This window comes from Bactrocera neohumeralis, chromosome 6, assembly GCF_024586455.1.
Source record: "Bactrocera neohumeralis isolate Rockhampton chromosome 6, APGP_CSIRO_Bneo_wtdbg2-racon-allhic-juicebox.fasta_v2, whole genome shotgun sequence".
Lineage (NCBI taxonomy): Eukaryota > Metazoa > Arthropoda > Insecta > Diptera > Tephritidae > Bactrocera > Bactrocera neohumeralis.
Genome location: NC_065923.1, coordinates 25,955,482 through 25,968,602, shown reverse-complemented (window position 1 = coordinate 25,968,602; position 13,121 = coordinate 25,955,482). Strand labels below are relative to the sequence as shown.

The window sequence follows — 13,121 nt, the reverse complement described above, 5'->3', positions numbered from 1 at the left end:
TTTGTTCAAACCATGTATATTATACAATACATATGTATGTGCCGCCCTTGCTGTATATTTTTTCTATCCACCTTGAATCTAGTTAGTGAAATTAAATGCATGTTATTCGCTCATTGCCAATTAGCACTCGTTTTGTATGACAAACACGCTTGTGGTAACAATGAGTTTTTACGCATTCAAAGTGTAAAGTGTTAATATGCAAAATAAGTAAGCATTGAATGAAATTGAAAAGTATTTTCATTTACTTATCTTTTTGTTTGTACTATTTTTTTTTTTTTTTGTAAAAAAATTATTTATTAGGGATTTTATGTCAGTAATATTTGGCTCTATAACGTTCTTTTGTGCTTGAAATTGCTTTTTTTGAGAATTTTCATGAACAAATTTGTTTGAAAAATGCATTTAAAAAAAAATCGTATTAGTTTAAAACATGAAGATGTTCACATTCACTATGAACTATATTAATTGGTATAAATATGATTTTCTATTGCATATAATTATATTAACTTGCGAAAACTTAACGCAGTACGTTCGGTACTAAAATCAGATCTCCTTTGGCATATCCAATACCAGATAGTTCACTTAGATCGTCAAGCGATTGTCAATATGCCTGTTCTCGCAAAATCTGCTTCTGTCAGTAAAGCAAGCCTAAGATGATTTTTCTTCACTATGTTCCAAAAAACTTCACTATTAACGGTAACACATGATAATAATATCGGCTCTGCCTGGAGTTTTCAAGAGGCTCGTTTAACAGTCCAAGAGTGGACTATAAAGAACTAAGAAATCACCATCGGCTTCTAGTCTAGTGATAAACGAGCAAAGGGGGTTTTATCATTATACTTATATCATCAGAATTATAGTTTTCACCGCTTTAGGATTTAAAACAAATCCTGTAAATTTAGGTATCAGTGAAAAAACCCTGTTATAATAGCGAATAATGCTTCTATAGATAGTAAGTACATTGTGGAAATGAGCTACTACATAAAATGTGCCTTCAAGAAAAACGTTTACGGAAGAATTAGCAAGGACAACTTATTTAGAAACAGCTCGATACAACCCAAAGTGAGCTTCATCAGAAAGTAGAAATATTTTAAGGAGCTTGCCTAAAAACCGATTTTTTTGGAATTTAAATAAACTGATATATCGATTGCTTAAAAATTTTATTCATAATCATAATATGTTTCGAATTACAAGCGCTACTCCGACTGCACTAAGAAAGGGTTCGTTCACTGCTTCAGTGATTCCGGCCTTTTTCATTGAAGAAATCTAAAAAAAAATTTCTACTAAAAGATTTTATCCATACAATGAGTTGCGGTCTAAAAAACACTTAAAACAGACAAAATGGCGGATTTCAAAAACGTGATTTTAACCAAAAAACTGTGGTCGTTTTAGGACTGCCAAAAATCGATTTTAAATCATTGTATGGAGAAATATGTGCAGAATAGCCATACTTTAGAAGTCTGTACCTTAAAGTGTATACGAAATATTCATTTAAAATTATATTAATATGGGCTCTTTAAAGGTTTAGAAGTGTGTTCAATATAAAACAAGAAAAAACGTTAACTTTAGCTGCACCGAAGCTAATATACTCTTCACAGGTGCATTTCTTTTAGTAACTATGTGTTCAGTTTATATGGAAGCTATATGCTATAGTAATTCGATCTGAACAATTTTTTTCGGATATTATATTATTACCTTAAGCAGTAATCCGTGTCAAATTTCGTGAAGATATATCGTCAAATGCAAAAGTTTTCCATACAAGCCCTTGATTCCGATCGTTCGGTTTGTATGGCAGCTATATGCTATAGTAACCGATCTGAACAATTTCTTCAGAGATTACATTGTTGTCTTAGAAAATAATCTGTACTAAATTTCGTGAATATATTTTGCCAAATGTGAAAGTTTTCCATACAAGAACTTGATTCCAATTATTCAGTTTGTATGGCAGCTATATGCTATAGTAATCCGATCTGAACAATTTCTTCGGAGATTACATTGTTGCTTTAGAAAATAACCTGTGCTAACTTTTTTGAAAATACATTGTGAAATGTGAAAGCTTTCCATACAAGAACTTGATTCCGATCGTTCAGTTTGTATGACAGCTATATGTTATAGTGGTCCAATACCGGCAGTTCCGACAAATGAGCAGCTTCTTGAAGAGAAAATGACGTTAGCAAAATTTTAAAACGATATCTCAAAAACTGAGGGACTAGTTCGTATATATACAGACGGACGAACGTACGGACGGATGGACTCAGCTCAACATACTGATCATTTATATATATACTTTATAGGGTATCCGACGCTTCCTTCTGGGTGTTACAAACTTCGTGACAAACTTAATATATCCTGTTCAGGGTATACAAAAATGCTTCCAAAACGTCATACTACGTGTGCCCGTAAGCAAGAACGCGTTTCATACCTAAAATATCCACCAAAATTATTCGGACTCGCGAGAAATGTCAAACTCTTTTTTCATCTCTTTAACACTTGTCTGATGATTTTCAAGAACCATATCCATTACTTTTTTTTAATATTTTCATCAGTTGAAGAGGTCGAACGTCTTCAACAATATCTTGACCATCTTAGAAGGTTTTGTACCACTTGTAGGCTTGTGTTTTTGATGAAATTCCTCACAGGAAATTTGATTAAAATTACAACATTTTGAGACAAATGATTTTTTCAATATTTTTATCTATTTTAAAAATCGCAACGCACCACTAAGGTGTACCGACTTAAGCAGTTGCTGTAGTCAAACAGATCACGCTCATATTTGGCACAGTAATTTCGGACAGTCCTAAAAACTTAGTAAAATACATTTTTTGAAATATCATTCACACGAGGAGTTTTAGTACAATTTTCGACTGCTTTTTTGCCTCAATGTATATCCTGAAAATATTTATAATACTTTCATGAATATAAAATGTTCCTATCATAAATATTTTTTTTTAATTCATATACGAACAGCGAATGACATGCCATCGAAATTGAATTTAGTTTGACTTATCTTTTTTAATTATTTCTAATTACTTAACCAAATAATAACTCAACTTAATAATGATAATTTTAAATAGTCCAACGTTATTGAAAAATTAAATAATTAGCCAAAAATTTAAAAATTGTGTAATTTGCATGAAATAGCTGTAGAGAAAACGGTAATGAATTGAAAAACAATTGAATTCACTTTACTAATCACCTCTACTTATGTACAAGAAAACTTTTACATAACCTAAAACCAAAAAGATTTCGATACACTTGATTGCAGCATTCAATTTGCTACCGCAATTCACCTTTCACCTGCAATTGAAGCTAAAAAGAAAGCGTTCAATGCTGAATAGACATTAACGCGTTTGAAAAGAGATAGAGTTTGAAGAAAGTGACCGCCGATGTGAAGTGTGGTTGCGAGACCGAAGTGAACACGTAGAAAATGAAGTGGCCACTTAGGCTGAGAAAATGAAAAAAAAAATAACTAATTCAATATTTCAAAATATTTTTAAAAAGCAACCATATATAGATTACAGTTTTTCTTTTCCCTCCTTTCCAGGTAATCGCGTGTTGAATCGGCTATCGGAAGCTTATGCGCCGCCCAGAGTGGCACCAACGCCGCAAATATCCGCCACAACCAACGTCTTAACACCCGCTATCAACAGCACAGCAACAACATCCTGCCATGAATCCCACAACAACAATAACAACAGTGTACAAACACAAACGAATTTCAACTGCGCCACAGCCAACACACCCGCCACACGCTTGCCACTGCCGCCGGATCTGCAATACGCACGCGCACGCATCGAACTGCTGCTGAACCAAATCGAACGCAAACAAACGGAAATACGTACCGCGTGGCTGGAACTCTTACAGAGCATACGCGAGGCACGCGAACTCACACATCTGGAAGAGGGTGTCGCCTTCGTCACGAACTGGATACTACAGACTGCCGAACAGATGCTCAGCCGACAGTATAGCATTGGCGGCGATGTGCACAGCTGTGAGACGCTGCGCGCCGCACACGATGTACTCGAACTGGAATGTCGCGAAACGTATGGCTTCTATGCGGAATTGTTGTATAAAATCGATGCATTCGCTGGGGTGAAGGACTCGCACGCATATAAGGATCTGATGTCACAATGTGATTTTATGCAATTTGTGTGTCGCTCATTCGCCACACGACTGGAGCGGCGTCGGAATGTGTTGATCACATCTTTGCGGTTTTTTCGACTCGTCAGCGAATATTTCGATCGGACCACTGCGGTTTTCGAAACACTAGTCATGGGTAATAAAATAGCCGAGGAGAATTTTGTGACGGCTGCGGAGACTTTGCAGCAGCTGAAGGAGAGTCAGCTGAGCTTGGGTGAGTGAGAGTGCGCGGGGTGCTAGGGGAATGATCGTGCTGTGTAGAGGTTGAAATAATATTGAGCAGATATTTATGCACATATTATATAGCATACAGGTGCTTGTTTTTAGTTTGTGGTTTGTGTGGGAAATGACATTGAGGAAATTTGATATAGTTGTAAAGCATATTTAGGTCTTGCCTAAGGCTTGCAGCTATAGGTTACTTATTTTTTCATACAAGGAAACAAAATTATTTATAAAATTCCACTGAATCGACATATAAAAATTATTATCACACATTATTTTGTGGCCTCAAAGCAGTCAAATTTGTTAGACTAACGATTCAATGTATTTATTTGCCAGTTCCGCCATTCCTCTTAATTACTGCTGAGAGAAATATAAGCTGGGTTGTTGGAGTGAATCGAAAATATAGATCTCAACATATCAGCTCTGCTATAAAGGCCATGAAAATGTATTCATAGTAGTATGTTTGTAATCATACCTGATGATTGATAGCTGAAGGATAGATGGACCTTAAATCAGAAACTGCATTCCTATTTTGATTTTTTTTTTCAGACTTGGGGAACAGATTTTCTTTGAAAAGAGGCGTACTTTTGGTGTTTTTTACTTCAGCTTATCTTTTCAAATTGAAGTAGAAGTCTTAATTCTCTCAAAATGACATAGAATAAGGGCTCGAATAGTAATAGAACATCCCGAAATGAAAAGTTTAGCAGTAAAACAACCCATTCTGCTCTAAAAAAAACAACTGCGCTTATCTTCTATAACAATTTCAATTAAACTGAAACTAATACATATTGTACTTGTACTGGTGTACTGGTAAGAATTACTGAGGTAAAGATTTTAAAACAGGGAGATATACAACAAAAAAGCCACAAAAAAGGAAATGGTGGAAATATGAAGCCATGAAAAAGAAAGGGCCATACACAGAAAACCGAGGCTAGGGAATGATTGTGTAGAATTTTTGAAGAAAATATTTGCTAAAAATTGTGGCAGAGAACCCGGTCTGCTATACATTCCGCGCCCGGGAGAAATTGTTACCGATCTTCTCCCTATATTTCACGATAAATAAAAGTATATACTTGTATGTATAAGGGTGAGCTAAAAATGATTCTATCGAGTTTATGGGTTAAAAAGAATCAATAGCCATAGGAAAAAGATTTTAGCTTAATTGGTGCATCATGAATTTTTTCCGGAAGAACAAAGGGTCAACTAGGAGTTCTATTGAGGCGTTTGCGTGATAACATCCGTCGAAAACGGCCGGTATTGTGGAGGAACAATTCATGGAATTTACACCATCGCATCAAGCCATGATTATAGCCGAATTAATGCAAAAAATGCAATTAATACCATCGATCAACCAACTTATTCAGCAGATTTAGCTCCGTGTGATTTTTTCTTTATCCATAAACATAAATTGCCGCTCAATGGAACCAGTTTTCAGTAGATCGAAAAGATAAAACAAAATTCGCTGAAGGACCTGAAGGCCATCACAAAAAGTGCTTATGAAAAGTATTTCGAGGACTGGAAATATCGTTGGCATAAGTGTATTACATCTGATGGGGATTACTTTGAAGAGGACAATACAAATGCTGATGAAAAATTAATTAGTTTTATTTACTACCTTTTTACTTTTTTGTCACAATGTATACAGAATATTCGAAAAAAGTTGGTAGTGATGAGATCCTTTGTTGATGTTTCGAGATTCGTTCAAAACTTTATCATTCAATTTTTAAGGGTTTAAGCTACCAAAATATGAAAAAAAACGAATCTTTAATTTTACACTAGATGTGCTTTCAATATTTATACCATATTCTTATCAAATTTAATTTTTCAATTAAAACTTCTTTACTACGTGAAATATATTGGAGAGATGAGCTCGAAAGACTAAGATTTCCTCCTTATTTAGTTTAATTACAGCACGCACACTTGAGCCTTAAGTAATTTCAAGTTTTCTCAAAATTCTTGAAATAAGGCCAAGTTGTAAAATTTTCTCCCTAAAAAAACCGTGACTTGAAACAAAACTCTCAATTTGCCGATAAGCATAAGTTGTACATAACTTTCTTAAGTGTATTTTTTGCGCACAAAATTTCACTAAAAATATGCATGTTACTTGCTTTTTTCTTTCATTTTCTTCTGCCCTTCAACCGTAAACATTTTTCAACACAACATTTCACCGGAATCCAATTAATCGCCCAATTGTGTTGAACACACAAAAAACGTAATTCACAAAATCGGCACAAACAAATCGGCTGGCAGGCAACCTGGAACGCGAACTCGTTAAGGAGGGCGAAAAGCTCAGCGATATGCTGGCGATGCCGGTGAAAGATGCGCTTGGCCGTGACCTACACATCGACTACAGCGAAGATATCGGCAATGTGCGCGATATTTTGGACACGACGTTGGCGCGCCGCAACATCTTCGGCGACAGCGTTGAACTGCAGAAACTCACCTTGGAACAAGTGACACACATTTACACATACGAAGCGGATGGCCGTATGGCCATTAAATGGATGGAGGATTTGTACAATGTCATGATCAAGTGCCATTCGCACGTCGGCTGTAATATACACGAGATACAGGTGCAGAAGGATGAATTGCAGACATTTCAAGAAACTGGAAAGGTAAGTCGACAACTATACTACTTACATGTATGTATGTATGTGTGGAGATGTATGGTTGTGTGTGTGTGATAAGCACAGTGAATACAAAAAGCCATTCAGTCCAGTTGCTCATTGAGGGAATGTGGCTATGCATTTGTATATACGGCTGTATATGTGTAAGTGTGTTTATGTATAGGCATGTATGTGTGTGTGTGTGGGTCCGCAAGTTGCCTGTGGGCAAGCTGTGTGGCAAGTTGCCGTTGGAGTTGGGAGTCACCGTGCGCTACTACCGCTGACTTGGTTTCGCTCTGTCGCTTTTTTGTTATAAAATTGTAGTTGTTGTTGCTATTGTTGTTGTTGCCGGCTTGCAGTTAGGTGTTGTTAATGGTCAGCCGTATGCAGGCGATTTATCACAGTTTGTAATCATGTTTTGCATCCTGAGTTGTTGGCATTGCTTTGTTTTTGTTTTTGTTATACTTGTTGTTGTTGTTGTTGCTCTTGTTATTATTGTGGGTTTGTTATTGTTATGGTCAGTGAGTTAAAGCGGTCCAATTTCCGTTCATCACCGGTTTCTCCTCTGTCTTTTTTTTACCTTGCACACATTTGTTGTTGTTGTTATTATTACTTTTTTGCATTTATGTCCCTCTTATTATGCAGAACCTGTTCGACGTAATTCTGGTTCTACATGCACCGCATTGATATGGTGAATGGTGTAATTTAGCGCAACAAAATAATTTGCCGTTTTCGCGTTTTGCTGTCGCCAATTTGATGCAGGGAGACGACGATGCGGCCGCTATGTTATGACAGGGGTAGGTGGTATAACTAGCTTAGGTTAGTACCGTTACTTGTTTGTTAACCGCAACCGCACACCTGTTACAGTTGATTTAACAATGTGCATAATCTAAAGAGGAAAATTCTAAATAATTTTGTCGATTTAATGGAAATTTAACAATTTAGGTGTTAGTGATCTCGGAAGTGAGGTTAGATGTTGCTAGAAACGTGAGACAGTTTGGTGATCATGAGATCATTAAAAAAGGGGTATAATACGTACTATGACCACAAGTATGAAATACTTGAGCGGAAGTAAATTTTATATTAGCCTGATTAATCAGTTATATTCGGAGAAAGACTCAATATGATTCTTAATATTTGTTATGAAAGCCTCTTAGGATATTAAGTGTATATGAAAATTTGTGAACTGTGGTTCAATCCCATATCATCCAATTCGGCCCAAAAATATTCGTTTATCATTGAGCGGTAGCGATTCCCAATCACAGTAACATGCCGGTCTTGATCATCATGGAAGAAGTACGGCCCAATGACGCCGCCGGCCCATAAACCGCACCAAACCTTAATTTTTTCGGGTTGCAATGGTGACTCAGGAAGTACGCACAAATGTACTCTCAAGGGAATACATCATTTCATTAATTTCCCAAACCATTTCTGTGTTATTAAAAAAACAAAAAAAAATTGTAGCGCTCTTATTGAAAAAATTAAGGCCACTGACTCCGAATTTCGGTAGTAAATTTTAATATTTTCAAATCATTGTTGTATCGTATATCTTTCCATGATGAAATGGCAAACCTTACTGAAGAGAAATGTCAAAAAAGCGGGAAAAATATGGCGTTGTTTGCCATCCCTATCAGTCTACTTTTGTAGTGCCCTATTGAAAAACTCTATATTTAAAAAAAGTCTTTAAAAAAATTATTTTGGATAGTTATGGAAAATACTGATAATACCAAGAAGTTTTTTGACATTAACCAGAAATATAAGTATATACTGGCCTGCTTAAGTCCTATACTAAGCAATAGACAAATATACACAAAGAGGAAGATAAAAAAACGTTCACCAACAAAGGCTCTGAGGGTTATCCTCGATATCCGATATCCAATACATACCCAAGTGAAGTATGATGCGGCCGCCGGCTCATGAATTTAGGCCATTGAAGTTCGACTTGGTGTCAATAGCGATCTTGTTAATGAACTCACGGTAAATTAGCAATCATAGAAGAGCAGATAAGTGGTTCTATGATCTACAGTTTCAACGGCGACCATATTCACTAACAAATCAAATTGTGAAATAGGAATAGGAGCGGACTTTTTCTGTTTCAAACTAAAATACTATAATTCAGCCTTTCATTCGGAGATTGTTGGCATAACAGAAGGTTCCAAGTAGTTTTCTACTCTAACCAATAAATCTATAAACCTTCTAGTGGACACCCAAGCGGCCAAAAAGGCTATCAGCGTTACGTTATTCCCATTGGCAACAAACATACTCTCAATAGATAAATCGGTTAATACCGTCTGGGTATAAAATTTCCCTAAGCTGTGCCAAGACCATTCAGCTCCTTCAGAGCTTGTCTGAAGCAACCACAAGACTTGAAACACAACAACACGGGGCAAACTATACCACAAAGTCACTTTGTTAGCTAGTTAGGGAACATTACAGAGCTCCTACCCTTAAGATACTACTTTTAGAATATTGGAAAAGTGGAAGCGGTGGACTGTAAAGCATGCGTGGAGGATGATAAGAAGACATTATCTTTGCGAGAGGCTAGCATTCAGCCAGAAGAGGCGAGATATATACCACAGCTCCCAATGTACCAACTAAGGAATATAGGGCAATAGGGAGAGGGAAAATCAGTTTTTGTTTTCTAAATATATTGAGATGCTGAACAAAGCTTAATTTGGTTATCACCTTGAAGCAAAATGGGTCAAATGATGGTTTAAATGTGGCTGCTTGAGGTCTATCGCTTCAGCGTCTCCTTTTAAACCAACCGGCCAAAAAGTAGCTTGCTATTTGTTATCCGGAATTTAAGCAAGGCAGAATAACCATTCGGTACTGTTTTGCGAAAATCTGTACCGATTTTATAAGCAGCGACAAAAATTTATAAAGATTGTCAGTCCGTCATCTGACCATGATGATAGGAACCTCTAGTTAACGACCAATTGGTGATGCAATAACTGAGCCTCAATCGGATATCACACTTAGATCGTTTTCAGCATGACATTTGTGAAGACATAATGTCTGAAACGAAGAAACTTATGTATCAATGAAATATTCTAAAACCGTTATAAAACTGCTAAGGGTTTAGACATCCTAGATAGTTGAGGAGGTGAAATGTGCTTTCCCAGAAAACTTCCGAAACTTTCCTACAGAAAAAAAGAAAACTGTTTAACCTTATTGCACGGATGTCAATCAAGCAGTGAGTACTTAGAAGCCCTAGTTCTAGATAAAGATATGTGTTTCTTATAATGAAACAAAGACACGGAACCCGTATGAGCCTCAGTGGAAAAATTACGATGCAAATGTGAGGTTAGAAAGTGGTTCACTAGTTATATGCGAATGATCAGCGAGATGTAAAGCGAGTGCTTACATTTATGAATTACTCTTACATATTTGTTCATTAATTATATTTCTTGTTCTTAATTTAGTTCCTCATTCCCATTACTGTCTGATAAGAAGAAACTGTTCCACCTGCCATTGAGTCGACTCATTTGTTCGCTTGTTACTGCTTCGCCTTCTCTTTTTTGAAATCACCTGTTCTACTCCGTGTGCAAGAATTTATGTTAAGGAAGTCTATCTATCTATATACATAGATTTATATGGATGTATACATATACTATACACATGTTCTTCTCTGCATACATACATACATATGTTCTTCTCTACATACATACATACATATATACAATTTACATATCCCCTAACTATTTATCACCCCAATAAACACACATACATGCATTCCACATTGCAGAGCATCTACAACTATGGCTGTCAATTACTGGAAGCTTCACAGGCGCTGCGCATTTCCTGTCGCCTCGATGCCGAAGCAATACCACAACGCATGTCACAGCAATTGCAGCACACTTGGCACCGATTGCAGGCCGTAAGTCAGGAACATATGACACGCTTGCGCGTCTCGGCCGTCTTCCATCGCAGCGTTGAGGAGTACTGCCAACAGCTGCAGGAGCTGCGCTTATCGGTGCGTAATCTGAAGCAGACGCCGAACAGCAGCAGCGGCATCAGCAGCGAATCGGACACACGCGCATCGCCGCCAATCATCATCGGCGGTAGAGAAACAGTAGACGAGACGGTAGAAAGAAGCAGCCGCGATGGCGCAGAAGAAGTGGGAACTACACACAGCATTGGTGGCTATGCGGACAAGTCGACTACGACGAATGGCGCAGCGACGACGACGACGAAGGGGGGCGCAAGCGGTGCGGCGGCGCTGCTGCGTGATCAGCTGCGTAAACATTTGGTGGTGCGCGAACAGCTGCTGCTCGAAGTGGGTCGCATGGTGCGGTTGGGCCGACTGTTGAAAACCCGTTTGAAAGAACCATTCGTCTTGGATGCCGTTACGGGGATGAGGTGCGTATAAAAAAGAGTTTAATTTTATCTTCAAATATCTCCATGTATGTTTGTTGCTATGTTGGTTGGTGGCTTCAGCTTCAGGGAAGTTCGTTGGTGCGTTAAGTTTTAGTTGTAATGTTGAAACAGCTGTTGCAAATCGGGTTAGCGCGGCGTTTCTACTAGTTTTAACGGGTTTGAGTGTGAATTGTGACACTTTTTATTACACTGCCTTCTTGGTACACACATATTTCGGAGATGCTGAGCTTTTATGAAGATAAAGTGCATGAAAAACCGTTTTATGCGCTGCTTATCGCAAGGGCGATTACTTAGTATAGGAACTAATTTCACGCCTCATTTCTTAGCACTCAAGCTAACCAAAATTCTACAAGCGTTTTTTATAGCATTTCAACATGAGGTTCTCATTCTTGTCATGACAACCGGTTTCAACTAGTACCTCGTATGTCGTACATACATACGTACGGGTAAAGCTATTAAAAGTGGTCGTGAGTGAGTAGTCACAGTGTTGCCGCATGTTTGTGCCACCCACGGCGCGTGTTAAAGACAATTGACCGTCGGCTAAGTTAACTACTTCGTTTGTTGTTATTGACGCGTGCTCAAATCGCTACCGTTCGCATGTAGCTCGCTGACGTAGGGCGTGTCATTTTTGAAAATTAATCATCATTTCAGTTTCCTGGGCTATGCAAGGAGAGGTATGAAGAAAGTAACTGCAGCTGCTTCTCAATATTTTTATAATGCAGCAACTGGTTTTCAAATCTCGTGTTAATTAACTTCGTTTGAAATGTAGAACGACCGCTATTATCAGAAAAAAACAGGAAAAATTTGCTGAAGATTTGCAGAAAACATCTTAAATGTACCACTGGGAATGAATTAGTTCCCAACACATATATTTAGGACATAATGATAGATAGACGAATCTTTTTAGGTTATAATTGGAAATCGTTTAGTTTAAAACTGAATGATTAGTTTTAGAACTTCCAGTACTATGAAATTAGACCAGTTCGTAAAAGCTTCGGGTACAAATGGTCTAAAATTATATCTTTCTGTATATCCTCAAGCTTAGATTTAAAATGTCCTTCTCGAGCCTTTTTGCCAGTTTTTTAAAAAACTTCAATGATTTGGGTTACTATTTTTTCGTATGTATAGTTGATAACTCTTGTGGAATCCCTTGAAGTGATCTAGTAACTGATGCCCAGAGTATACTGAAATTATGATGGCGATACTTCTCCAGTCTGCTGAATGGCAGTGAAAGTATAACGTCAGGAGAAGGCGAACCCGATTCCCCAATCTTTGACGATGGAGCAGACGTTCCATTGCCTGACCATGAAGAAGTTCGAATAGCAATTATCCGTCTGAAGTTCAACAAAGCGACGGGGGCCGGTGGATTGCCGGCTGAGCTATTCAAATACGGCGACGAAGAACTGATAAGGAGCATGCATCAGCTACTCAGAAAGCATGCCCGGCGATTGGAATTTCAATGTGCTCTGCCCAATCCAAAAAAAGGGAAACCCTTCAATCTGCGCCAACTACCATGGAGTAAACCTCCTCAACATTGCTTATACGGTTCTATCGAGTAGACTGTGTGAAAGATTAAAGCCCACCGTCAAGAATGGACGTTATCAGTGTGACTTTAGGCCTACAAAATCAAAAACTGACCAGATATTCACCATGCGCTACCATGTGATCTTAGAAATGACCCGTGAAAAGAGAATCGACACGCATCACCTCTTCGTCCATTTCTAAACTGGTTTTGACAGCACGAAAAGGAGTTGCCTTTATGCCGCGAAGTCTGAAAAT

The 13,121-nt window shown here is 37.8% G+C and overlaps 1 protein-coding gene across 3 annotated transcripts in view; it reads left to right on the top strand.

Moving 5' to 3' along the window:
- LOC126762951 (SEC14 domain and spectrin repeat-containing protein 1-B) overlaps nt 1–13,121 on the top strand; it is a 55,073-nt gene that overhangs the window by 29,699 nt on the left and 12,253 nt on the right. For all 3 annotated transcript variants that reach the window (XM_050480042.1, XM_050480043.1, XM_050480041.1), the window contains exons 6-8: nt 3,542–4,351; nt 6,610–6,974; nt 10,711–11,324. In XM_050480042.1, coding sequence (XP_050335999.1) covers nt 3,542–4,351; nt 6,610–6,974; nt 10,711–11,324 — 1,789 coding nt within the window. The remainder of the gene's footprint in view (nt 1–3,541; nt 4,352–6,609; nt 6,975–10,710; nt 11,325–13,121) is intronic.